Consider the following 24,981-nt stretch of genomic DNA (forward strand, 5'->3'; position numbering starts at 1 on the left):
CATGGATGGAAACTCCAGCACGGCAAAGGCACGGTGAGGACAGAGGGGATGGGTTCAGCGGGAGCAGGGCCGTGCCACGGAGCCGTGTGTCACCAGGGGTGTGCGAGCGTGTGCCACGCGTGGGGTGCGTGCAAGGGTGAGCGTGCACCAGTGTGGGTTGGTGTGCCCCAGAGCATCAGGGGGTGTGTGTGCCTGCCCTGTGCGTGTTGCTGGTGTGCGTGCATCGCTGTGGGTTGTTCTCGGCTGCAGACAGGGCAGCAGTTGTGGTGCTCGGTGCCTGCAGCTTGGTGCTCGGTGCCCGGTGCCATGCGCAGGGACCCGATGCTGTGGTCCTGCCTCGCCCTGCACCGCAGGGAGGGCCCGAATGGAGGAGGAGGGAGGGATGGGGAGGGATGGAGAGAAGGAGGGAGGGATGAAGAGGAAGAGGGAGGGATGGAGAGGAAGAGGGAGGGATGGGGAGGAGGAGGGAGGGATGAAGAGGAAGAGGGAGGGATGAAGAGGAAGAGGGAGGGAGGGCGGAGGGGAGGGACGGAGGAGGGGGCGCACGCTGCTGTCGTTGCTCCCCGGTTTTCCCTTGCTCTGTCGCACCCCGGCTCCCTCTTTCCCGTCCCCTCGGGCAGCAGCCAGGCCCGGGGCGCCCCCAAATTTCTCTCCCTCGCCCCAGGCCCTCGCTGGGGCTCCCCGGTCCCCGCCGGGCAGGCGAGGGAAGCGCCCCGCGGGGAGCCCCGGGCTCTCTCCCGGCGGGACCGGCCCCGGGCCCTGCCGTCGGGTGGAGGTCCCGGCCTCCACCGGAGGCCCGGCCGCTGTCTCACCGAGGCCCTAACACCGCGCTCGGGCTAATAAAACGCAGCCTCTCTGCCCTCACCCCCAGCCCACCTCCAGCCCTCGGGGCTCGGTCCCGCTCCGTGCCGGGGGCACTCCCCGAGGGGGCTCGCAGGGGACGTCGGAGGGAGCCCGGGGGGGCGGTGGGGGGGACCTAAGAAGGGGGTGACACGGAGGAGGGGGGGGACACGGGAGCCTCGTCCCCGGGGCCGCCCGACAGCTCTGGAGCAGCCCCGGCCGCCCCTCGCCCCCTCCGCCCGTCGGGAGCCGTCGGGGCCCCTCGGGAGCGGGCGGCGCGTCCCCGGCCCCTCTCGCTGACGCGCGCCCCCGGCGCGGCGGGCGCGCCCCCGCCGCTATAACTGGCGTGCATGGAGTCGGGGCCGGCGCAGAGGAGCGGGCGGGCGATGGGAGCCGCCGCTCCGGCGGGGTAAAAGAGGGGCGGAGACGGGGGCGCCCCCGGGGCCCGGCCCGCCCGGGGCTCGCCGCGGGCCCGCACAGATGCTGGTGCACAGCTACCCGGGCATGGTGAGTGCGGGACGGGGCCGCAAACCGGGGCCGGGGTCGGGATTCGGGGCCGGGAGGTGGTGGTGGGGGGATCCACACCCGACGGGGGGGGTCGGCACCGTCCTCACCGCCGCTGTCTCCGCCGCCGCAGGACCGCGCCGAGGGGCTCCCCGGGGCACCGGCCGGGGCCCGCCTGCCGCAGCTCCCCGCTCTCAACCAAGCTCCCTACGGCTCGGCTCCGCCGCTCTGCCACACGCCCGCCGCCGATTTCCAGCCGCCCTATTTCCCCCCGCCGTACCCGCAGCCTCCTCTGCCCTACCCGCAGGGCCAGGAGCCCGGCTACCCGCACCTCGCCGACCCCTACGCGGCTCTCAGCCCCCTGCACCAGCACCAACAGCCCGCCTGGCCCCCCCAGCGCTCCCGGCAAGACGACGCCGGGCTCTTGGCTCAAACCCACCGGGCTCTGGGGCTCGACCCCCGCCGGGAGTACCCAGCCGTGCCCCGGCTTCTCCACGGCCTCCCCGACGGCGGCCACGGCCTCCCCGACGGCCCGCTGGGCCTCCACGGCCTCGGCCACCACGGCCTCGAGGATATCCAGGTACTGGGGCGACCGGGGGGAGGCCGGGCAAAGGGGGGAGGCCGGGGTGGTTTGGGGAACGGGGGCGCACGGGGCGCTTTGGGGTGCCGCGGGGCGTTCGTCCCCCCGGGGCGCCCCGTTCCCGGGAAGGAGCCACCGGGACGCGGCGATGGAGAGGGTGAGGCCGCGGCTCCGCTGCGCTCCCGGGGCCGCCCGTCCGTGTCCCAGCGGTTCCTGCTCGCCGCCGGCCCCGGGAACACCGGGAGCACCGGGAGTACCGGGTCCCGCCGCTCTCCCCCCCCGGCTGACGGCTCTGGTTTGGTGCTTTCAGGCCGTGGACGACGGCGGGATGAACCTGCTCGATCAGTCCGTGATCAAGAAAGGTAAGAGCGCGGCGGCACCGCGGGACGCGCCCCCGGGCCCTGCTCCTGCCCTCGGGGCTCCCCAACGTCGGTTTTATTTTTTTTTTTATTTTTTATTTTTTCTTCCCCCGGGACGGTGCCGGGACCGGGCAGCTCCGGGGCGGCGAGGAACGGGCGCGGGGTCCCTGCCGTGCCTGGCTCCGGTGCCGCTCGGAGCCTCGGCGGGGGCGAAACGAAAGCGGTGGGGCCCGGCGGGTGGCTCTGGCCGTTTGTCCGGGGCCGGCCGCGCTCCGTCGGGCCGAACCGGGGCCGCTTCTCCCTCCCGGTACCGGGGGACCGAGGGGCTCGGCCGGGCAGCCCCAGCTACGGGAGAGCCCCAGGGGGACGAGGGTGGTTGGCGGGGGAAGCCCCGAGGGGGTCTCAAAGGGGCTCGACGGCAGCTCCGGCGCCCCGGGGCCGCGCAGCGCGGGCACGGCGGAGCGGGGCTCGACCCGGGAAGGACAAAACGGGGCCGAGATCGGTTTTGTGCTGCCGAGGCTCCGGGACCGGAGCGGGGAAGCGGCTCCGCGGACAGGCTCCCCCCGGTGCCAACCTCCCCGAATTTATCGCTTCTTCTCCCCGACGTGTTCCGGGGCTTCCACGCGAAACCCCGCGGTCGGAACCAGCTCCTTCCTCCCCTCCCGATGTATTTTATAAGCTCCCCTCCGCCCGATATATTTTATTTTCTAACAAAAATTCCGCCGGGGCGTTGCTGGGAGCAGGAGGGGGACACGAGCGATTCGTGCGGCGAATGGAACGGGCAGGGCAAATAATTGGGGCAAAGCCATCGGGAAACGCTCTCGGGGATTTTTTTACAAAATTAGGGGGGTGAAAGGGACGGGTTCAGCGGCTGCCCCCACCCTCAGGACCCGAGCACGGGCGGGCAAACGGAGCCGCAGCCGCTCGCCCCGGCGCGGTGCGGGGTCGCCGGGTGCCTGGGGCGAGTGGCCCGGGGCAGGGGGACCCGGCCCGGCTCGGCTCGGCTCGGGGACGTTTCCCCTTGCCCGGTGGCTGCAGATTCCCCGGGACCGGCCTGGGACCGGGGGAGAAGCTCTCCCGGTGCGTTGCGGCCCCGTTTGGGTGAGAGCTGCCGGTCCGTGCGCCCAGCTCCATCCCACGGCGTTTCGGCGGAGCGTTCAGGGCGGTAATTATTTGCGCTTTAATTAGAGCACACGAGAGGCATTTCAACAAATCTCCTCGCAGGAGGGATGGTCGCAACAAGCTGCAGCGTGCTCTGCCGTGCCGCCGATGTGCTCGCCGGGCGGCTGTTTTTTGGGGTGCCGGCAGCATTAAATTCCCGTTTAGAAACGCGTCTCGGTGGGAGCCTTTGGCTGCGGGTCCGGCTGAAATTATAGTCTCGTTTTAATATTATTTTATTACCCAGCCGTTTTTCAAAACGTGCGATTAATTAGAAATTTTCCCTCTTTCGTCGGGAGGAATTGTTGTTGCGGGGAATCTGTTGTGCCAGATTTGTACCTAAAGGTCCTGTAGGCTCCCTCTTTCGAAAGAAAAAACAACAAAAGAAAATAGAAAATAGAAAATAACCCCGGCTGAAAAGTAGGGCGTTGTGGTACAGCCGTCTGCAGCTTCTGTGCCTGCAGACACTTCGTCTTTCCCGGTCTTTTTTTTTTTTTTTAATTATTATTATTATTTTATTTTTTTTTTTCTGCCTGCCGTGTTTGAATCAAAACATAAAGCGCGTTTTGGAGAACAATCAGATTTCGGTTGCAGCCTTCGGGCCATGTCCCGCCAGGGTTTCCCCGTCTCTCCACGGGAGCTCAGCGCATCAAAAACCGAATTATTTTTTGGGATCCCGGCTCCTTTTCCCCGCAGCCTCCAGCGGCGACCCCGGCAGAGCCACGGCACGGTCGGGGAGGCGGCGGCGAGCGGGGGGGGTCCCGCAGCGGGGCGGCAGCGCGGGGACCCCCGGCCCGGTGCGGGGCCGCATCCTGCACCGGTGCCCGGGACCACGCTCCACAACCCCCCCGGAACGAGCCCTGCCCGGCCTCCCCGTGCCTCCCCCGGCTGAAATTTCGATGTCTGCACCCCCCCTTCCCCATCCGGGCTGCTCTGGGAGCGATGTCCCAAAAACCGGAGTGAGGAGATCGAAGGAAAGCTCGGGAATAACGGCGGCTGCAGCCGGGGGGGGGGGCCAGGAGGGGTCGGGAGTGGTGCTGAGCGCCTCGGCCCCCCCCCAGGACCGGGGGTTTTGCTCCGTTTTCCAGGGCACCGCTGCGTGCAGGAGCCGCGCTCAGGAGCTGCGAGTGCCGCAGCCCCGTGCTCGGAGCGGGAGGATTAATTAATCCTCAGCCTGATTTCTTTAATTTAGTTTTGAGTGAAGAGCGGGGCTGTTTGGGCTGGCTGTGTCTGCCCCGAGCTGTGGCCCCGGGCACCGTGGCCATCGGGAATTGCCCCCTTGGAAAAAAAAAAAATAAATTAAGAAAATAAAAAAAAATAAACCAGGGGCAAAGCCCGAGCCTCGCAGCTGGGCAGGCAGGGAGGACAGCGGGCACCTCTCGGTACACTTCCCAAGCTGGGGGAATGGTGGAAAAAAAGGACGTTTTTATCATAAATCACGCCGAGATCTCAAATCCCGCAACCGGGGCTGCTTAATCCTTGAATTCCTCCCCGTACGGCCCTGGGACAGAAACCCGACCTAAAGCCGTGCGTGTGCAGGCAGATAAATCTCGCTGTAACGAGCTGCCGAGCTGCCGTGGTCCTGCTTCAACGAAATGTCCCCCCCTTGCCCCCGGTCCCTGAAGCCCCCCTGGTGGCCCCATTACCGGGGGCAGTGCCCGTGGGCGAGTGGGGAGCGCTCGGTGCCCGGGGACCCGATTTGTGCCACCCAACCTCCTGCAGGGGACACTGGGGACACGGGGGGCAGATCTGGCGATGCTGGCAAAAACCAAGCACGGCCACTGGGCCAGGAGCCCCACAGCGGGGGCTTTGGGATCCTAAAAAATATGGGGTGAGCTGCCCCCAGCACTGGGACAGCAAATGGCAAACCCATAGTTTGGTTTGGGAATTAATTGGGTAAAATCCTGCGTGGGGCGGTGGAGATTTTTTGATTATCTTTTGTGCGTGCATTTGTTTTTTCTCCCTCTTTTTTTTAAAAGTATTTCAGAAATGTTTTTCTGTCTTTTTTTTTCTTTTTTCTTTTTTCTTTTTTTCTTTTTTTTTTTTTTGGTGGGTGTTGGTTTGTTTTGGTTTTCCTTCCCCCCACCCCCCCCAAGCATTTATGTAAGAGCAGGACTATCCTGGGCTTGAAAACATTATAACGAGCTCGGAAAAAGTTTGGTCTGGGGCTCCGGCTGCTGCAGGCTCTGGCTGCTGGAGGCATTTACTGCTGCGTTCACCTGCTGCCCCTGTGGTTAGAGGCCCAGGCCAGCTGCTCATGTCCCGGTGCAAAACCCCACAGACAAACTGCAGCACGGGATAACCCACCCGCAAGCCCCCAGCCGCCACCGGAGCTCCTGGTGCGGCTTCTGCCCTGGTGTGAGAGAGCAGAGAGGGATTTTCCATTTATGAAATCAAGCATTACGCCACTGCGCTTCTTAGCGAAAAAAAAAAAAAAGAAACCAACCCTGCAGCTTGGTCATAAAATAAAGAGGGATTTCATCGCTTTGACATCCTTCCAGGCTCAGCAGAAGAGCCTCCTTTTGGGAAGGAAAACAAAAATCCCTCTCCTCAGCACCAAAGCGCAACCGGGGTCCTGCTGGCGATGATGCCAGCGCATGGAGACCGGTGGTCTGGGGCAAGACGGGGCCCTGCGAGCAGTGGGAGCAGAGAAAACCCCAATGCCCTGCACCCTGCTCGCAGGGAAGCTGCTGCCGGAGCACCAACGGAGCAGGGCGCAGCCGACACGGGCACGTGCGGGCACCCACGGGTGCTGCCTGGCCGATGGGGACCTGGCTCCTCTGGCTTCTCTTTGAAGCAGCAGGGTTTGGCCGCCGCGCTCTCCCTCGTGTTTGTGACTCGTTTAAATTTCCATCCGAGGCTTTTTAGCTGCTCCGGAGTGGCAGTGCTAGCGTTTCTGCTCAGGAACGCGGACCTGTTTGGCTGGATGCTGGACGGACAGATGGAAAGCTGTGCCTCGGAGTGCTCCGAGCCCACATTTAGAAATACTGCAAGAAGTGGCTGTCACTCCTAAAGAATGCAGCAGAGGAGGGAGACTAAGGCCGAGCTCCTTAGATCCACTCGCTACGGCAGGTTTTGAAGCCAGGTCTCGCCGTGGGGCTGCCAGAAGGACGGGGTTTGGTGTGGGCTCAGGGCTGGTGGGACCGATGCTGCTTCTCCTCCGCTTCGGCATGGGGCAGAACCGAGCTGTAAGAAATGTCGCGTGAAGCCAGATGTGGCAGGGGAAAAAAAAAAAAAAAAAACACAACACAAAACCTCCCCAAAGAACGATACTTGCAGCAGATTAGATAAACATCATTTCCTGCGATGAGAAAGGTAATAAATGAGGTCATCCTATAAAACACCTGGGGCTGCGAAGACTTGTCTTTTATAAGGCTGTCCACAAAACGTGGGTGGAGGCGCTTGGACGGCAGTCAGACGTACGGTGCTGAGCTCGGGCTTCTCCCGCCGAGCTGGCAGAGCTCCCCTGCTCGCCGCAGCTTTATCTGCTGGGGGAGTTGTCCTGAGTGGGAAAAGGGGCTCACCCGGGACAAGCCGGGGCTTGAGGGAGGCTTTGCTGCCTTCCTCAGCTCCGCTCGCAAAGGCTTTAAAGTTTCGACAAGCCCTCGCGCAGCCGGCGCGGTGCGGTGCTCATCAAAACGCCGCCGCACCCCCAGACGCGGGCTCTGCTCCCTCGCGCACACATGCGCGCGCTGCAGGAGCCCCAGCTAATCAAACAGAGAAACTTGAAAGAAAGTTTTCACTCTGAACTGCGGCCAGATCACCGTTCCTCCATTAAAATTATATTTTTAATGTCCTATAATTGCACCAGGATAAAACCAGGTGTGTGTTCATGCGAGATAACACGCTCGGGTACCGGTGGAGGCGCTGGGCTTTGTCTCAACCTTCCCAGTGCCTCCCAGGCATGCGTTATCTCCAAGTTTCATGTACCTTGTCATGACTTACTGTTTAATTAGATGCTTCTAAATGAGTTTTTTTTTTTTTTTCTTTGTTGGAAGTAAAGAGCAGCTCTGAAAGGGTAGGTTCAGAAAAGCCAGCTTGGGTTGCTTTATTGGCATGTGGCTGGGGAGTCAAACCAAGAGGAGCCGGACTCCAGGTGCGGTTTCCCCATGGGACGGCGCCGCGCTGGGCTGGCCCTGGAGGAGCGATTCCTGCACGCCTCGGCTGTGGGGGCTGCGGGATGTTTTGGCAGCCCGAGTGCTTGCCTTGAGCTCGGGTGCTGCAGCCCCTGCTTGTCAGGGTGGGCAGGATGCAGCCGCCGGGCATGCTCGGGGGCCAAAGGGCCCTCGGGAGCCGGTGGCACATGGTGGCAGCCGGTCACGCGTGAGCTGCTTGTGGGCAGGGACACGGTCAGTCGCCAGCTGCTTCGCTGGGGAAAACTCAGTGCCTCTGGGAAGGTCTTCCCCGGGGGTGTTTTAGTGCAATATCAAGATTTTCTGCTCCTTGCTCAGGTTGCTGGTCCTAGCCAAGACCAAGGCGACCTCTTCCTGTGCTCCGGTTTGTGCCCAGCACCCCAAATATCGCGATCCAGCCCTTTCTGCTTGTCTCACCCTATGGATCTTCTCTTCCTGCCTGTTGTGCATGCTGCCTGAGGCCAAAGCAGGGCATCCCCCCTATACCACAGCAACAAGACTCAGGGGGAGACAGGCAAAGACCCCCCAGCACCCATTTTGGCTGCTGGGCTCAGCAGCTCCCATTCCCGTAGCCCTCCAGCCACGGTGCAGATGCCTCCAGCTCGCAACGTGCTCCAAAAAGCCACCGCCCGGGCGCTGCTTGGCCGGGAAGCCAGGCCCGGTGACGCACACCCCACGGAGGAGGTGGTGCTGAGATCCTCGGTCTGCAGCCGGGGCCGTGCAGGAGGCACGCGCCCGGCCAGCACCCACGGGACACCGGCCCACGGGGCACGGTGGGACAGACCCACGGTGCCACAGACCCATGGGACCGGCTCCGTGCCGCCAGCCGGGGACGTGCCCGGGGTCACGCCGCAACCACGGTGGAGCAGAGGCCAAGGCAGCCCATTCCTCCCTGTTTAGTAATGTTCTGAGATATGTGATCTCAGGAAAAAAAATGCGCGCAATCTGCCTTAATTAGTTAAAGAGCCTAAACGAGGTTCTCTGAAGTCCCAGACTAGTGCCGTAACCACTAAATCATCCCACCCTTTCCTGTGTGATCCTAGGGAATTACTCATTCTTGCTGTCCTTCCATGTGTTTGTTTATTTTAATTCTTAATGGAGGAACTAATTAGCAAGTGTGGATATAATGCTTGGAGCTGCTGCATGCTCGGCTCTCGGCTCCGTGCCCTGTTCCATGCCCAGTTCTGCCCCGTCCAGGTATCGCCTTTGGTTCAGGGAGAGGTTAAATGTTGGGGCTCCTAGGAGAAGAGCAGAGAAGCAGTAGGGAATGAGGAAGAATTGCTAGAAATGAGCCCAAACCACCCTCTGCAATCAAATACAGCAGCGTTTGGTTGTGCCAGTGGCTCCGGAGCTGGACGAGGGGAGCTGCGTGCGGGTTCACCTTCCCCAGCTCCCACAGTGTCCGCGGTGCGTGCTTGGGATTCCAGTGGGGCCAAGGCTCCCCGCCCTCTATCTCAGGCATTTATCTGGCATCAGTCACCCGAGTGCCGAGGCGCCAGGCAGTGAGGGGTCGGGTCAGGCCCTGTTCCCTCCGGACTGGTCGGACAGGAGCCGTGTCCCTGGTGCTGTCCCCTTCAAGGTGGCTGCGTGGGGACGGCGCATCCCCGGGGCGCGCACCAGGACAGAGCGGGGCTGAAGTCTTGGGGCTGATGGGGTGTGAGCGGGGGATCTGAGCACAGGTGTCCAGGTTGCTCCAAGCACCCAGCTCAAGCAGATCCAGGCTAGCAAGGGTTGGGGCAATCGTTGGAGAAACATCAGAGGCTTTGCAGGCACCGTAAGGCTGCACCGCAGCAGCCTGGGTATGGATGTGTGCCGTCCCGATGGCCAGCTCGATTCCTCCTGCTGCTGTTTCTGTGGCCAGCCAGAGCTGTTTTCCCTGCAGGATTCTGCTGTTGCTCCTTCCCCTGGGTCCCCCTGGCACTGTCGTAGTCCCCGTACTGCTGCAGAGGGCTCTTGACACACGTGTCCCCACGCCGCGTCCTGGCACCCGGGAGCGACCTTGCTGCAATGCGGTCACTTGGCCCAACCTGCCACCAGTGCATGGCTTTACAGATCCCAGGGCATCCCTGAGCAGGGCAGGTAAAAGCAGCTTCACTGTGACACCACAAAGTGGTGTCTCCCCCAAAAGCTCTCCCCAGGTGAGCCGGTGACTCCAAAAGGGCAGGTGAACTGACCTCTGTGCGCTGCTGCGGTCTGGGAATCAAATGGAAACCTCCCCAAATGCTCCGCGGATTGGCAGCGAGTTCCGTATGAGAAGTATTTTCCTATTATTATTCATGTCTAATCTTTGCTGAAGGGTCTTATGCCCCTCAATAATCTAAATACATTTTAACAAATTGATAGCAACATTACCATGGCTTACGCAGGATCCACCGCCGTTTGCAAGAGACACAGCATCTTTGTTCTCCCTTTTTAGATTATGTAGATCCAAGCCACACAAATTCAGGCGCTCCTATAGGGAATACAGGGAAAACCTCTCAAGCATGTTACTGTAAAATGGATTATACTGTTTAAACACATAAAGATCCCATATACCGGTTGCCAAAATGTAATGGGAGTTTGTGCAGCTAAATGAATAAACCTGTGATGCCGAACGCTACGGGGCAGAGCGGTGCAGTGGGCGCAGGCGGGAGCGATCGCTGCTGGGGCGACATTTGATGAGAAACTTTCCTTGTCGGCTGCATGGAGCCGTGCAGATTTCCAGTTCCTCTCACTTAAATCCTACAGCCATCCAGCCTCCCGGTTCTTTTTCCTGCCTACCTGTGTAATTTCTGTGATGTGAAATGTGCTTTTTCTATACAAAAAGAGGCAGAGTCTTAGATCTGGCCAGAGCAGTTAATAATTGAACCGAATTTTAAATAGTTGTTTTTCTTGCTCAGGTGGCAAAGAGCTTAGCTGGAAATTCAGAAAAAAAATACGGAATTGGGAGGGGAAGTGAAATAATCTGAATCCCTGCACTGACTTTTCATGTTGTAAATGTGGCAGGGAGAGGTGCAGAAGGGGTCAGGGCATGGCACTGCCAGAGCACTTCTGCCGGTGAACAGCAGAAAACATGGGCAGAAAATATCTGCAAGTAAGTTTCAGCATTCAGAAGCAGCATCCAAATCCTTTTTCATTAATTTCTGGGAAGCTTGGGGCACTTGGATTTGATGAGTTAGGAGGATTTTTAATCTTTAATGCTGCTTCCTGAGGTTTTTATCCAGGCTGCTTCCTCAGGTGCTTGCTGGGGCTCCCCCGACAGCACGACGCAGTCCCCAAATCCAAGCCCAGCAGGGAAACTTGTGGCACTCCCAACAAACTGTGATCTCTTCCCAAATTCATGAAAGATTCTGAACAAGAGCATCTGAGCTTGAGTTGTGCCTAAATGGCAAAGCAGGGAAATGCAAGAGCTGGAATAATTAATTGCAAATCGGTTACTAATCCCCTCCCCAGTCCTGAAGGTGGTTTTGCAAAGGTGTGTGTGAATAATTTTGGTTATTCTGTGGATTGGCTGTTTCTTTAAAGATGTGTAACCAGGTGCTGTCTTTAATGGAGATGCTGAACCAGCCCCAGGGAGGCTGAACCTCCTCAATCTGGCCTGAAACTCCCCAGAAACAGACAAGTGCCCGGTGAGAGACAGCAGGCACTTCAGCAGCTGTAAGAGAAAGAAAAATCACAGTTTATATCACACGGCACCTTAAAATTTAGTTCGTAACTTAATGTATTGATTTGCATTGGAAACAAAATGTTAAGTGGGGCAGCTTTGCATAGGCATGGGACCTCTCCTGATTACCTTTCTCGTGGGAATGGTTTGGGGCTGCTGACTTGCACCTCTGCTCCCTCACCTCTCGAGGGTCCCAGCCCCATTTCCCTATCAGGGCCGAGCAATCTGCAAAGCCCCGAGATAAAAAACAAGATTCTTTCCATCCTTCCATTTGAAAAGGCCTTTGAGCCGATTACAGCGTTTCCTAGAGAGGCTCCCTTTGACATGGGGACTCGATTCGGGTTGTGCATTCAAGATAAAGAAAATACCTGTATAATCCCCTCTGGGAAGAAAGGATAATTACAGACTGCGGGCTTGAAATATAGCTGATGGCACTGACCTCCTTCCCCGGACCATCAATAAATACCTCTGCGCTGAAGCACCAGGAAATTGAAGAAGCTGAACTCTGCAGCACCTCCTCGCCGAAACAGGGCTTTTAAAGCCACGGCAGGAGCAGTCGCCTCTGGCTCACACCCACACGCAGCCACTTCTTTATGTATGTATCTCGGTCGGATAATTTACATCAGAGACATTCAAAGTAAGGCTAGATGAGTTCGCCGAGCGCTCTTCCTGAAAGACGGCGCTAACCCTGTGCCTTTTTTGAAGCACCTTTCATCAGGGGCTGCCCACCAGCACAGCTTCCCAGCCAGCCAAGGCTTCCCCACACTGCCTGGAGCTGGGCAGAGCTGCAGGGAACCGAAATTTGGGCTGGGCTCTCGGTGCCATCCCTGGGCTCCGATGCCCGTGGCTCGCCTGCTGCCGACGAGAGGCAGGGAGGCAAAACGCCAGAAACTGCAACAAGGAGCAGCCAAAATTGGTTCGTGGGGTGCTAGTGTCCCTGGCACGGAGCTGTCCTGCGGTGCTGAGATGCTTTTGGGGCTGGAGATGTGAAATTGAGTTACAAGGTGGGCTCCCGAGACATTACCTGATAGCGCTTTAAAATGAGATCTAAGCTCCAGCACGCTCCCGCCCTTAAAAGAGGTGTCGCAACAAAAGCGCCAACATCCAGGGATTCAGGAGGAGGATTTACCTGTAATGTACCCCGGGAAGGAAGACAACAGCCTTGTCAGACGGCAGCGATTTGCATGTTCCCTCTGGACTTGTTTTTCCCCTCGCAGCACCCTGAGCTTTGGCTGGAAATGGAACCGGGCAAATAATAGCGCGAAAAGCAATCTGATTTCCAAGCGCCACAAATTCTCCTGCTTACAAACTATTTCGCAAGCAGACAGCACATTTCTCAAATGGGAATGAGTCAGTATTTCATTTTTTTTTCTCTTTTTGTGGGTAAAATCTCTTTTCCCTTAAAACAAAAAAAGCTGGCGGGGTGCAGTCAGCATCGGTGTAGGGGCACGGAGCAGCCGCGGGACCGGTGATGTCCCCACGGGCACAGACCCTGCATGGGGTGGGAAGGGGCTGTCTGCAGGTAAAAGTAGCCATTTTCAGGAGATGGGATGTAGTTTCAGTTTGTTAATGTGGATGGGAAGGAGAGGGGTGAGCAGGCAGCAGAGCATGAGGCTGTGGGTCTGGCTGTGCACAAACTCCCCAGGGAAAGGCAGGGAATTCGGGCTCCTTGGGTAAAAGCCCCTGAAGAGCGTGCTGCTTGTGCTCCTTCCTCTTTGTACCTGGAATGATAAAGCCACAGGACCCACCTCTGCAAACCAGACCAGAAACTTCCTCCCAGGACACCTCAGCCGGAGCTGGCCCCCAGTTACATCCCTGGAGCTGCTGGGCCCTTGTGCCCATAGTGCTTGCCTCCCTACTCCAAGAAGCATCACCACATTCTGTGCTCAGGCACCGGACCACCTCCTGCTGGCTGCATTTCCCACCCCAGGGCTTCTTGTCAGGAGAAATCTTCCACCCAGGGGTCACTTGGCCAGTGTTAATTGTGTATCCCAGCATCCGTCCCAGGTAGATGTTGGTATCTCCTTTTTGCTGATGGAGACGGTGGAGCCCCAGCTGTGGAGGTGACCCGTGGGTGCCACAGAGAGACTCCTTGGCTGCAGAGGAGGCTGGAGGATGACTGCAGGGCAGCGGGATGCACCCAGCAAGAGAAGGGATGAAGCCTTCGCTGTGCTTGGAAACCAGGAGCTACCCTGAAATCGCTCTCTCTGAATCAGGAGTTTTCACGCCACAGCAAATTGAGCTGTGTGAGTTTCATCGCCGCTGCCTGCTACACCCAAAGGGTGCTTAAAAGACCAACTAGAAACAAGTCAGCACAAAAAAAAAAAAAAGCCTCTCTGACAGGAGATCAGAAGCTGTTTGGGCTTGAAGGGAAGACAAAGCCGTGCCTACCCACGGAGCTGCGGCAGGGCCGGTGCCACTCTGCGATGTGCACGCAATGCACAGCAAGTGGCACCTCCCCTGCAACCTGAAAGGAGGCAGCGAGGTGGTGAGCCTCATGGGAACGCTTCTTGTGGCCATCCACAGAAGAAATTAGGATCGTTTTCCTTCCCACGTTCGGCAAGAACTCATACACCTTTTATTGGCACTGGGACGTCCTCAACAGCAGACTTCAAAATGCGAGGGCACCGTGAGACAAGAGGATGCAGTGGCAAATACAGCATTATCCCAGGGCATTTAAGAGATTTGGGTGCTATGGAAGCAGGGGACATACCGGGACATACCTAATCAGCTTTCTGTAGCTATTGCCCAACTTTTAGGAAGTGCCATAAAGCCCGGATTGCTTATAAAAGCATTCCCACAGACCAGAAATGCGTGCATTCAGATCGTGCTCGTATGCCTGCTCTTTGGTAAATGATTTAACTTGTTCTGTGCCTCAGTTTTCCCCGGCTGCAGTAATTAGCCAGCTCACCGAGGCACCGGGAGCGAGGCAATGACTCAAGCAGCAGGTCCTGTATCAGCGCCGGGCTGGGGATTAGCCGCGGGAAACTCTTTGAGGTCTTGGGGAAAGGGCCCTGTCAGCACAGCCGTGTTTCAAACTCAGTTTTTCCCTCCTGGTTGGATCCCCGGGATGCTCCTGCAAAGCCCAGCAGTGTTTTCTTGCAGCCCCATCACTCCCCAGCCCTGCAGCAGCATTCCCAGTCTGGGGTGCTCACTGGGGTGAAGCGCGGTGCTGGGGCTTTGTCGGGGGACCCCAGCAGCTGAGCTCCCCTCCGTGTAAGGAGCTGAGGGTCAGCAGCAGGGGGCAAGACCCTTTGGATTTGTTGGGTTAGAAGGAACAGCCTAAATCTGAGCTAAGCAACACGCAGAGTAAAAACCCTCCCATGGAGAGCAGAGAGACCTGTGGCTACAGGAAAGGGCGAGCAAAGCTTAAGGGGATGCAGGGCAGCAGCCCAGCCTCAATGACCCAGGGGTTTTGGGGAGCAGAAGGATTTTTTCCCCCTTTCTCCCATGCAGACACATCCCTGTGGCTCTCTCGTAACTCACCCCTGGCTCTCGGTTTCTTCCCCAGCTCCCTGGGCTGCAACAACCCCGCTGGCAAGTCAGCGGCTCGTTTTATCAAAAACCCAACACATTTGAACATTTCTTGTTGAAAACCAAGCCCCGGGTGGGATAGGGTGGGCTCAGCTGTGCCCAAGCTGCCCCTTGGAGGGGGCCAAACGTGTGGGCACCCCCATGGATGGGGCACAAGCACCCAAGTCCTCCCTTGCTGGTCTGTGTGTGATGCATGGGCCCATCCCTGTAGGATCGAGCAGCCTGTGGGGCACGTTTCTGTCCCAAACTCCATCCTCTGTGGTTGTGGGTGTGCTCCCAGCCTGCCCGAGACAGAAGCTGGTACCTGCCTGCTTCAGGGACCGGTCACATGTGGTGATGGGGACCAGAGGGAAGAGCGATATCCCTGGAGCTAAGGGCAGGTATCTCCATGGCCCAACCCCAGGAGACCTTAGAGGGGGCGTCCAGTGCGGTGACACCAATGTGACATTTCTGCTCCCAGCTGTGCCGCCTGCAAACCCCCCGGGGGGCTCAGCTCTGTGCTTTGCCCCACGACCCCTCTCGGAGACGGCGGCACCGAGCGCTTCCCCTCACATCCCACCTGCGCGGTGCCCAGAAACAGTGGTGAGCACCCCCTCCCTGCCCCAGCCGTGTCTTTTTCTGCACCGTAGCTTAGGGGTGATGCCGTGCCGGGCACCCTGGGGTGCTGCCCGCAGGGCTCAGCCTCCCGCATGCACCCGCCGTGGGCTGGATGCGTCCCCTGCTCCTGCCCGCAGCCACAGGACGCCGGGGCAGGAGGCGCGCTCGGGCGCTGCGCCGGGTGCTGCGCCTGCACCGGTCTCATGCTTCCTTCTTGTCTGCAGGCTGGCTCAGGTGCTCCGATCACCTGCTGCTTGCGGGAACGGGAAAGCAGCAACTGAAGATCGAGGGGGACTTTTGGTTTACTCAGATGACAAGAGACAATTTTGGTTCCCCCAAAGCCAAGGAAACAAAGCTGTCAGGCTTTAATGGTAGCTTGTCTCCCTCCTGCAGCATGTTTATGGGCAAACAAGCTGCAGATCAGACCAGGCAAACAGCAGGTGAGGCCAAATAACAATAATTAATAATTAATGGCGAACGTGGCTATGTTTATTCTTGTTGTATTGAGGCAACACTGTCTAATGGCTGAAGCACTGTTACAGGACTCAAGAGGCCGGGCTCGGTTTCCAGCACTGCCGCTAACGCCTGCGTGATGCTGGGCTGCCACCCGCCCCGTTCCCCCTTGCCATTTGGTGTGCCGTGCTGCCAGCTCTGCCCTTGTCCCATCCATGCATGCTCGTGCCAAAGGCGATGGGGCCGTGCTCTCAGCTTGGCCTCGAGGCAGAAGAGCGATGCCGATACGCACGGTCCAGCCCGGGCGCTTCGGTGCCGGTGCTCCCGTGGCTCCGTGGTGCACACAGCAAGGGTGGTCCGGCTGCTCAGGGCATCACCTGCACCATGGGGGGCTCTGGGTTACAGCTCTCCAGGGGGATTTGTGTCTGACCGTAGGGTCATCCCCACAAAGGCCAGTATGTTTCCAAAGTGTTGCGTCCCCCTGCCGTCACCCTGCTGTGCACCAGCACCCACCCGTGCTGCCTGGTGTCCTGTCCCCGTGGCCACCCCCTCGCAGCACGTGCCCGCTGTGCCACCTGGCTGATCTCCAGGCCAATTTTCCGTAGGTTCGGGTGTTTGCTGCTGGTGCCAGCGAGCTTTGACTCCTTTCCCAGCTGCCACATTTCATGGGAATGTGTGGTGCAGCATGAGCCCCTCTCCTGCATGACTGCTCGGCCCCTGGTGTGTGCCCGCAGGTCCCCGGCCATGCATGCAGGCTCGGGTAACACCACTGCATGACTCCAGGCATGCACAGATGTGTGAGTGTATAAAGGATGCAGAGCACTGCAGGCACTGATAAATACCTGGTGCAGCAAGCAACCCAGGGGTCCCCACGGGTCTGGTTATGGGGTGGCCCCACTGCAGCAGGAGCCACACGTGCTGGGGTGCTTGGCCCTACCGTGACACACGCCTTCGCAGCACTGCATGGATATTTGTAAAACATGCTCTGACTTTTTATTTCAAGGGTAATTTAGAGACAAATATAACCTGTTCTGGGCCTGGGAGAGAAAACTTTGAAGTCGCTGCTTCCTGGAAATGTCTCTGGTTTCCTCCGTCAGCGGTGATGTTCCTGTATTTGTTCCTCCCTTGACATCCCTCAGCCAGCCACAGTCGTGGCACATGCCAGCCCCGCAGTTACCGACTCCAGCACCTTGCCCTTCAATCCCCTGACTTTGCCCACGTTTCATGCTAGAGGGAACTTAATGTACCTTAGCTCATTTCCATCCATCTCTCAGCCCTAAAACATTAGCCATTTTTATGTACCATGTGCTGCTTTTTATTGCCACACTAACAAGTTGTTGAGCTCTATTTACAATATGCTGATTGTAAGAGTCCACTAACAGGTCCAGTCTACGTAGCCTTCCCAATTAATTTGGGGGTTTTCTGTTTCATTTTGGGCATGCGTATTTCCTTTATTAAACCCACATCTCACCCTGGCATTCGTTGCTGCATTACTCGAACGCGAGCTGTTCCATTACCAAGGCACCACAAGCAATGCCAGGGCTGAAATGATCTGGAGCGACGGCGTTTGCAGTCCCCTTTGGATTCTTTGAAAACTTGCTTTTTTTTTCCAGAGGTAAATTGGTGATTAATTTCAGAACATGAAAGCCAGAAGAGATTTGGCACGGGCGACAGCCATAGTTTGAACCTATAAACCTTTACTGCGTCTCAGACCGTTTCTCAGTGGGGTGACGTATGGGAAAACTGTGCCCGTGTCAGCCCGGTGCCATGCCAGGGCCCGGCGTGGTGCTGTGTTCACCACTGCCTGCCTCATTTCTTTGCTAACCGACTCCTGTCCATTGAGCAAAAGGAAGTTTGCGCTGGATTAATCGCGTTCGATCGGCTCAAGCTTCCTTTCAGCCCGGCCTGATGTGATTTTAGGGCTGCGGCTTGTTGTGGGGCTAATCCCAAAGCTGCAGCCTTTCCCCTGTTCCTACGGGCACGGTGCTCAGCCCTCCCGGCACCTCCCTGGCTTTCTGCAGGGCAGGAAGGTGGGAGCTGAGCCCTGGGGATGGAGGCTGGAGGGATGCAGCAGCTTCCCAGGCCAGGAGAGAGGAACGTGCACCCCTGCGAAGGGCCAGTGCTTCGCTGCCACCCACACCAGGGGACACAGGGCAGCAGGCGCAGCCCGATGCTGTGGGCAGACCTCAGCCTTCCAGGAGACTAACCCGAAACCCCGGGATTAATTCCACTAGAGCTGGGAGGTGTGGGAAAGCAGGCGAGAGCAGAGCCTGGGCTCCTTCCATTCTTTTTCTTTTTTTTTTTAGTTCGGTTTCATCAACCCCACCTCTCTCTTTTCCTTCATTGAAGAGAACACGAACCCGAGCTATCGCCGGCAGCCACGCTTACACCTCCGGCTAGCAGCGCTCGTGCTGGCTGCTAGAAAGCTGCCGGCAGCCACCGAGCTGCTTCCCGAGCTCCGGCATCTCAGCCCCCGTCTCCCCTTCTCTCCCCTCCTTGTCTCCCAGTGCCCATCCCCTCGAAGGCGAACGGCACCACCATCCCCACCCTGTCCATGAACAAAGACGGCCTGATCGGAGGGGTGACGAATCCCAACGAGGTCTTCTGCTCGGTGCCTGGCCGCCTCTCCCTGCTCAGCTCCACCTCCAAGTACAAGGTGACGGTCGGGGAGGTGCAGAGACGGCTCTCGCCCCCCGAGTGTCTCAACGCCTCCCTCCTCGGCGGGGTCCTGCGCAGGTAAGGGGCACGGCGCTCCCGGGAGCTCCCTGCTTTGTGCAGGGGATGCCTCCGAAGCCAGCTGGGTGTCCTGCACCGGGGTTTACATCCCATGTTAGTGGAGAAGAGAAATTGGGGGTGTGTGGCTTACCGAGAACAGGATTTTGTTGCTTTCCCTTCCAACCTACAAGCTTAAACTGGAATAATGATCATTTTAAACCTTAATTACATCACAGTTGTTTTTCCTCCTTTCTCTTCAGGGCAAAATCAAAAAACGGGGGTCGGTGTTTAAGGGAAAGGCTAGAGAAAATCGGACTAAACCTACCCGCGGGAAGGCGCAAAGCTGCAAACGTCACCCTGCTGACCTCGCTGGTGGAAGGTAAGAGCCTCTTCGCTCCCTCGTGAGACGGGAGTGCCGAAACTTCAACACCCTTCATTTGCAGCTTTCCACAACCGAGAACACTTAAAACAAAGTATGCAGTGGTCACCACTAACTGCGACCGAGACTGGAAATATCCCCGTGGAAGTCTCCCTGCTGATTCAAACACGTCTGTCCTCTGAAACTGAGACATTTCTGTCGGACCAGTCATGGCTCATGCTGGAAAAGGTGTTCGGGACCTGAACTGGGTGGAACATCAGAGCTGCAAGCTCCCTTTTGGCCCTGCCTAAATTTCCCAGCCACTTCTGGGAACTAGTTTTGGTAAAACTTAATCAAGATCACAGCAAACAAACTCAAACAGGCCTGAATAAAGCTGCTGGGGTTTCAGCCTGGCAGTCATCCTGTAGCACCACGTGCCCTCTCGGGCCACAAAATCGCCTGCTGTGATCGTGCCCAAGGGCTGGGCTGTCCCTGGGCAGCACCGACCTGTTCTGTTGGGGCTGCACAGCACAGGTTGATGCCTTGTGTCCCCTAAAAGATGCCCCATATGGGAGCCAGGTTCTCCTCTGCTGGCACAGCAGGGGACAAACGAGACACGGAGGAGATGCCACGCGGCTCTGAGGGCTTGCAGGTGGAGATAAAGTTTGCGGTGGCTCAGCCCATGGTGCTAAGGGCTGGGTGCAGCTATAGCAAAGGTGCTGTGCAGCTTGAGGTGCTCGGAGCCGCCTGGTCGTTTGCTCCCCTCCTACTTTTCGCACTATGGAAATGACGATGTGGTCTTTGGAGAAAAGGGCACGGGACACAAACAAATGCAGTGACAGCTACGACTCCCTTCCAGCTCCGGAATCCATTGTGCTCGAGCCCAGCGTGTTGGAGGCAGCTGCCTGCAGTTTCTGAATAGAAAATCATTTCCATTGTTGGCAGCAAATTAAATGACCCGCTTCATTAGGCGGAGGTTGTTACTGGGGGCAGTTGGTTTGTGCTGAATGAAAGGCTGATTTCCATTAAAAGAGGAGAAAGAAAAGAGTGAAAGAAAGAAAGGAAGGAAGAAATGTACATTTTGATTTCAGGTGGCTGCCGATGTTTTGGTTGCTGCTTACCAGCTCATAGTAAATAAAAGAGTGGCGCCATGTGTGCTTGATGGATATAATTTCCTCCTGCACGTAAGTGTTATGGTACTGGGAGATGTTTCATGCAGAGGAAGGTGTCAGTGCTTTGTCATTACCCAGCACACAGAAACTGGCTTGTCCCTCCATGCACCAGGCACTTATTTTCTTGGATGTTTGCTGCCTTGCTTTAATATTTTCTCCCCTCTGTTTTCCCAAATGTCTGTTCATTTTTAAAAAATACTAGGTTTTTTTTTTTTTTTTGAGTGCTAATAATATACTTTTTGTTACACAGAAGACCCAAAACTGTTTGTATAGATGGGGGAGGGTGGGGGCTTGTGATTCCAGGGAGCAATACAAGGGCAGCATGCAGGTAGCACAGCTTCCTTAGGGAACTCTTGCCATCTCTTGAGCCTCTGCCTCATCAGGTAGCTCCAGCATGGGTCTGGACAGGCAGCAAGGCTGTATCTCAACTTCAGAAGCATGCCCAAGTTCTCAGAAAGAGGCACGTGTTCAGGCAGGCTGCAGGCTCCTGTCTCCAAGCCCACTTGTCCCCTCTGCTGAAGCCTCTCTAAGCCAGCATCCAAATTGCCTTTAAAACATTGAGCCATTCCCACACACTCATAGGAGGAAATAAATCCAGGCTCCAGCCTTGGCTCTCACCACGAGGACATCCAGTCCTTTTTTATTGCCACAATAGCTGTTTTTCAGCAGCCAGTGTGTTTTGATTGTTTCCTAACATACAAACAACTGCAGCTCCAATTCTCTAGGTTTACCTTATCCGTCGCTTCTTTGGAAGAAGAGAGAAAGTGGAAAGCATCAGCTGTATGTAGAAAGCACAGACACTTTCCCCGTGACACAGCTTCACAGAGCCAGCTCTGGGAGCTGGGAAAGCTGTGGTGGGATCTAGGTTAATGCTATCAGGATGGATGGCCTAATACATGCGAGCAGCAGGGGGCAAGTCAAATTAGCTCTGCCTGCCCGACCAGGATTTCGGGTGCTGGGCATGATCAATTGCCATCAGCTCTGATTACTTCCAGGGGGACGCCTGGAGATGGATCAATTTCATCAATGGGTGGGCATTTCCAGGGGGTGATGGATATGCTGCCTGCACGTCCAGCCCGCGGGCCCTGCTCGCTGTGGGAGGACGTAAACACCTTCCTTCAGCTCCTTCCATCCTCACACCCTTGTTTTTTTCTGGCAGTAACAGGGCTGAGGTTGCTTTGCACCCTCCAGCCTGTTTAAAATTCTAGGACTAGTCTATGATTTGCTCAGTTTGGAGAGGGCAGCAGGAAATTTTGGAAGACGTGAGGAGAGACAGATACAGCAAGGGAAGGGGCCAAGTCAGAACCACCTCTGCTGTTCTTTCTTTTGGAGGAGAGCAGCTTAGTGAGCCACACATCCTGATCCAACGCCAGCCACCACCTGCTTGATGCCTTTTAAGTTATCAAAAGAAGGGACCAGCTTCTGTTTAGAGGTGGTGATGGTTCAGTCGGACCTGTGTGGACTCCCTGTTTTACGGATGGGTGCAAGAAACTCTTAGTGGTGTCTCTGCACCAGCTCGAGAGCCAAAGGTGGAGAGGGCTCTTGGGTGGTGATTGAGAAAGGAGAGCACTGCAGTCCCGTGAGCCATGTCAGTGAGATGTCTGAGGCTGCTATAAAAAATGTTCCCTTTCACACAGGTGTTGATGCAGCTTGTCAATCTCTCCTGCTTGTAGGTGAAGCCGTCCACCTGGCCCGGGATTTCGGCTACGTGTGCGAAACGGAGTTCCCAGCCAAAGCAGCAGCAGAGTACCTGTGCCGACAGCACTCTGACCCCACCGAGCTCCACACCAGGAAAAACATGCTGCTGGCTACCAAGTGAGTACTTACCCGGCCACAGCATGGCAGGTACACGCAGCCTGCAAGGGAAGGGCGGCGTTAGCCCCAAAAACTTCCTCTTCTGCCCCGAAAGCTTCCTTTTCTGGCCTCATAAACTGCGCACAGCCACACCTGGAGAACGTGCAGAAAGATGAATAATTAGCATGGATTGAAGGGCTTGTTCCTACACGGGAGAGGTTAACCTAACCCCAGGGGACCTCGTGGCACTGCTGGACGTGCCCTTTGGGCTGCATGCAGGGGCTTTCTGCAGGCTGGAGCTTGTGCAAGGAGCAGGAAAAGAGGCCCCAAACACCCCCGCAGCTTTCCAGCAGCATTTATAGTAACGCAAACCTTTCTCTTGCAGGCAAATTTGTAAAGAGTTTGCAGACTTGATAGCCCAGGACCGCTCACCGCTGGGGAACAGCCGCCCCTCCCTCATCCTAGAGCCGGGTGTCCAGAGCTGTTTGACTCATTTCAGCTTGATAACCCACGGCTTTGGGGGTCCGGCCATCTGTGCGGCGCTCACAGCCTTCCAGAACTACCTGGTGGAGTCCCTCAAGGGGCTGGATAAAATGTTCATGAACAGCACAGGGAACGGGCACACGGCTGGAGACTCCAAAGCGTCAGAAAAGGAAGTGAAGCATCGGAAATAACGCGCTGACTCCCTCCCTCTGCCCGGCGGGAGCGTTCCCTGGGAGCAAAAGGAAGGTTAAACGCTGCTCGGGGGGACGAAGACCCAGGGCAGCGTTTTTCTGAACTGCTACATTTGAACTCGGGATGAAACTCGTAAAGCGAACAAAGAGAAGAGAGAAAAGATTTAAAGAATTTAAGACGAAGAAACCAACTCTAATGGACGTAGTGAGAATGAGAAAATAAGCCAGCTTTATGGCTTTTGGGTTTTGCCTTTTTTTTTTTTTTCTTTTAAATCGTGGATGCAGGAAGCCAAGTCATGTGCAATTTTTCATTTTTTATTTTATTTTTTTGAAAGCCCATAACGAAATCCTGACATGCTCCAGGAATTTGTTCTGAGAAGAGCGAGAAGAGGCCTCCTCAGTGCAAGAAGCAGAGGAACGAGCAGAAGAGGGCAGGGAGTTGGGTCGCTGGCTTTACCTGGATTTATCAGCTGGTTTCAACAGGCAGACACGGAGGAAACCTTCCTATTTCCCCACCAGCCCTAAAGCCAGGCCAGGAGAAAATTGCCAGCAGAACTGCTTTGGATTTGAAGCAGTTTCAGACTTCGTTTACAGTTTTCAGACAGACTCCACGTGGGTTTCCCAGGGCCGTGGAGCCCTGAGCCGTGCCACGAGGGGAGGAACAAACCTCACCCTGGTCCTTCCCAGGGCAGGAACCGACCACGGAGAGCTTCCGACTGCTACTGCAGGGGATAAAGCAGGTTAAGTCATACCCGGGACTTATTACAACTCCACAACCTACAGATAACAGCACAGAAGTTTCTAAAATTAATAATAATAATAATTATAATTAATAAAGCACAAGGAGCAGAACTTGAACCAGGCCAAACTGAACTGTTCTAAATCTGTATATATTTATTTATGTGTAATTAAATCTGAAAGTTTTAAGATGTCCAGTGCGAGTTATTTATATCGAATTGAATCTTTTTTTTTTGTTGTTTTATTTTGTTTCATTTTTGTTTTGTTTTTGAAAGATGAAAGTCTCTGGTTTTTCTGCCATTAGAAATGGGAATGAAGTTTTGGATACACAAAACTGTAGCATGGACAAGATAGGCTGTGATAATAATGACTATAGAAGTTCCGCAGGATTTTGTACTTGCTGTTGTTTCTCTTAATGCTGCAATAGATGTACAACACCCACACCACATTGTCATTCTCATTATCTTAATAAACCTCTTTTTATTTGAAGAAAACACCTCCATCGTTTTTGTGAACCAGGATCCTTTTGCCTCTGCGGTTGTACTTGATATTGTTTCTTAAATCTGTTTAACTATTCCTTCAGTTCCATGGCTGATGTTTGACTGAGCTGTGCAGTCAACAAATAGAAAGTTCAGGGAATGACAGGAGCTGGTGTTCGTGCCCCGACCTCACAAGTCACAGCATCTGAGCAGGCCGGCGCCTCTGTAGGGCTGGAGATGAGCAGTGAAATAATGAGTTTGCAGATGCTTCAGAACTACTCAGGATAGTCAAATCTAAACCTGTCTATAGAAGGACCTCATAGTATCAAGAAAGTGAGTGATAAATTAGAAGATAAACTAACTCTCCTAATCTATATGTGATCAAGCTCTCTAAATTAGCTTCTACGTTTGTTGCGTTATTATGGGTAGGACTCCAAAAGCAGCCATGTCATGTACTCACAGGAGGTCAGAAATACAAACAAAATGAGGGGAACTGTTAGAGAAGGTTTACTAAGCCAGCAAATGGATACTGCATCACATACCTGTGCTTGCACGGTAGTCCTCTGTCTCAAATGCCATTTGCACATCTGGCCAGCCATGGAGAAAAGCAGCCAGGGTGATCGCAGATGGGAGCAGACTCCTGCAGGAGGAAAGAACAAATCAAATGGGTCAGAGCTGTGCTGCTTATAGAGGACAAGAGCAGTAAGGGACAGGCATGGAAAACGATTGGAAGAATACAAACAGGGAATAGCCACATAAAACTAGAGACAGGACACCCAACGAAACAGGCAGCTGGCTCAAATAAATGAAGAGAGGACAAGCAAGCAGCCATGGCAATCCATGGAAGCAGATGTGTAAATGGCATTTGACAAAATGGAAGATGGGTGGTTTTAGAAGAAATCGTAATAGAGAAATAACCAAATGGTCCCAAAAGGAACTGCAGGCTTCCAGAGGGACCTCTCTTTCAGCAAAGTGTGAAAGGAAACATTTTATGTACTAACATAATTTGTGGGGATGGCTCAGAGTCAGAAGCTTGCGTCTAAATACTCCTTTCAAATGCTTAAGGATGCACGTAAATTGGGAATCAGATTGGAAACGTCCCTTGGTATGAAGCTTATAAAAACAAAGACTTAAATGACGGGCTCTGCAGGTTTGGTTTTGCTCTGGACCTTCCCAAAGGAAGAGCCAAAGAACAGGCAGGAGCCAGGGAGCAGGATGGAAATACTAGAGACACATTAGAGGCTTGTCTA

The 24,981-nt window shown here is 55.9% G+C and overlaps 1 protein-coding gene across 1 annotated transcript; it reads left to right on the top strand.

Moving 5' to 3' along the window:
* Positions 1-1,320: 1,320 nt before the first annotated feature.
* On the top strand, positions 1,321-23,669 carry TFAP2E (transcription factor AP-2 epsilon; the record flags this gene model as incomplete). The annotated part of the gene is made up of 8 exons (XM_084497160.1): positions 1,321-1,347; positions 1,478-1,924; positions 2,235-2,286; positions 15,573-15,788; positions 18,309-18,537; positions 18,777-18,895; positions 21,720-21,861; positions 22,226-23,669. The coding sequence occupies 8 exons, from the start codon at positions 1,321-1,323 to the stop codon at positions 22,512-22,514; spliced, it is 1,521 nt and encodes a 506-aa protein (XP_084353286.1). The 3' UTR covers positions 22,515-23,669.
* Positions 23,670-24,981: the final 1,312 nt, after the last annotated feature.

The sequence above is a fragment of the Aythya ferina genome (assembly GCF_964211825.1).
Source record: "Aythya ferina genome assembly, chromosome: 24".
Lineage (NCBI taxonomy): Eukaryota > Metazoa > Chordata > Aves > Anseriformes > Anatidae > Aythya > Aythya ferina.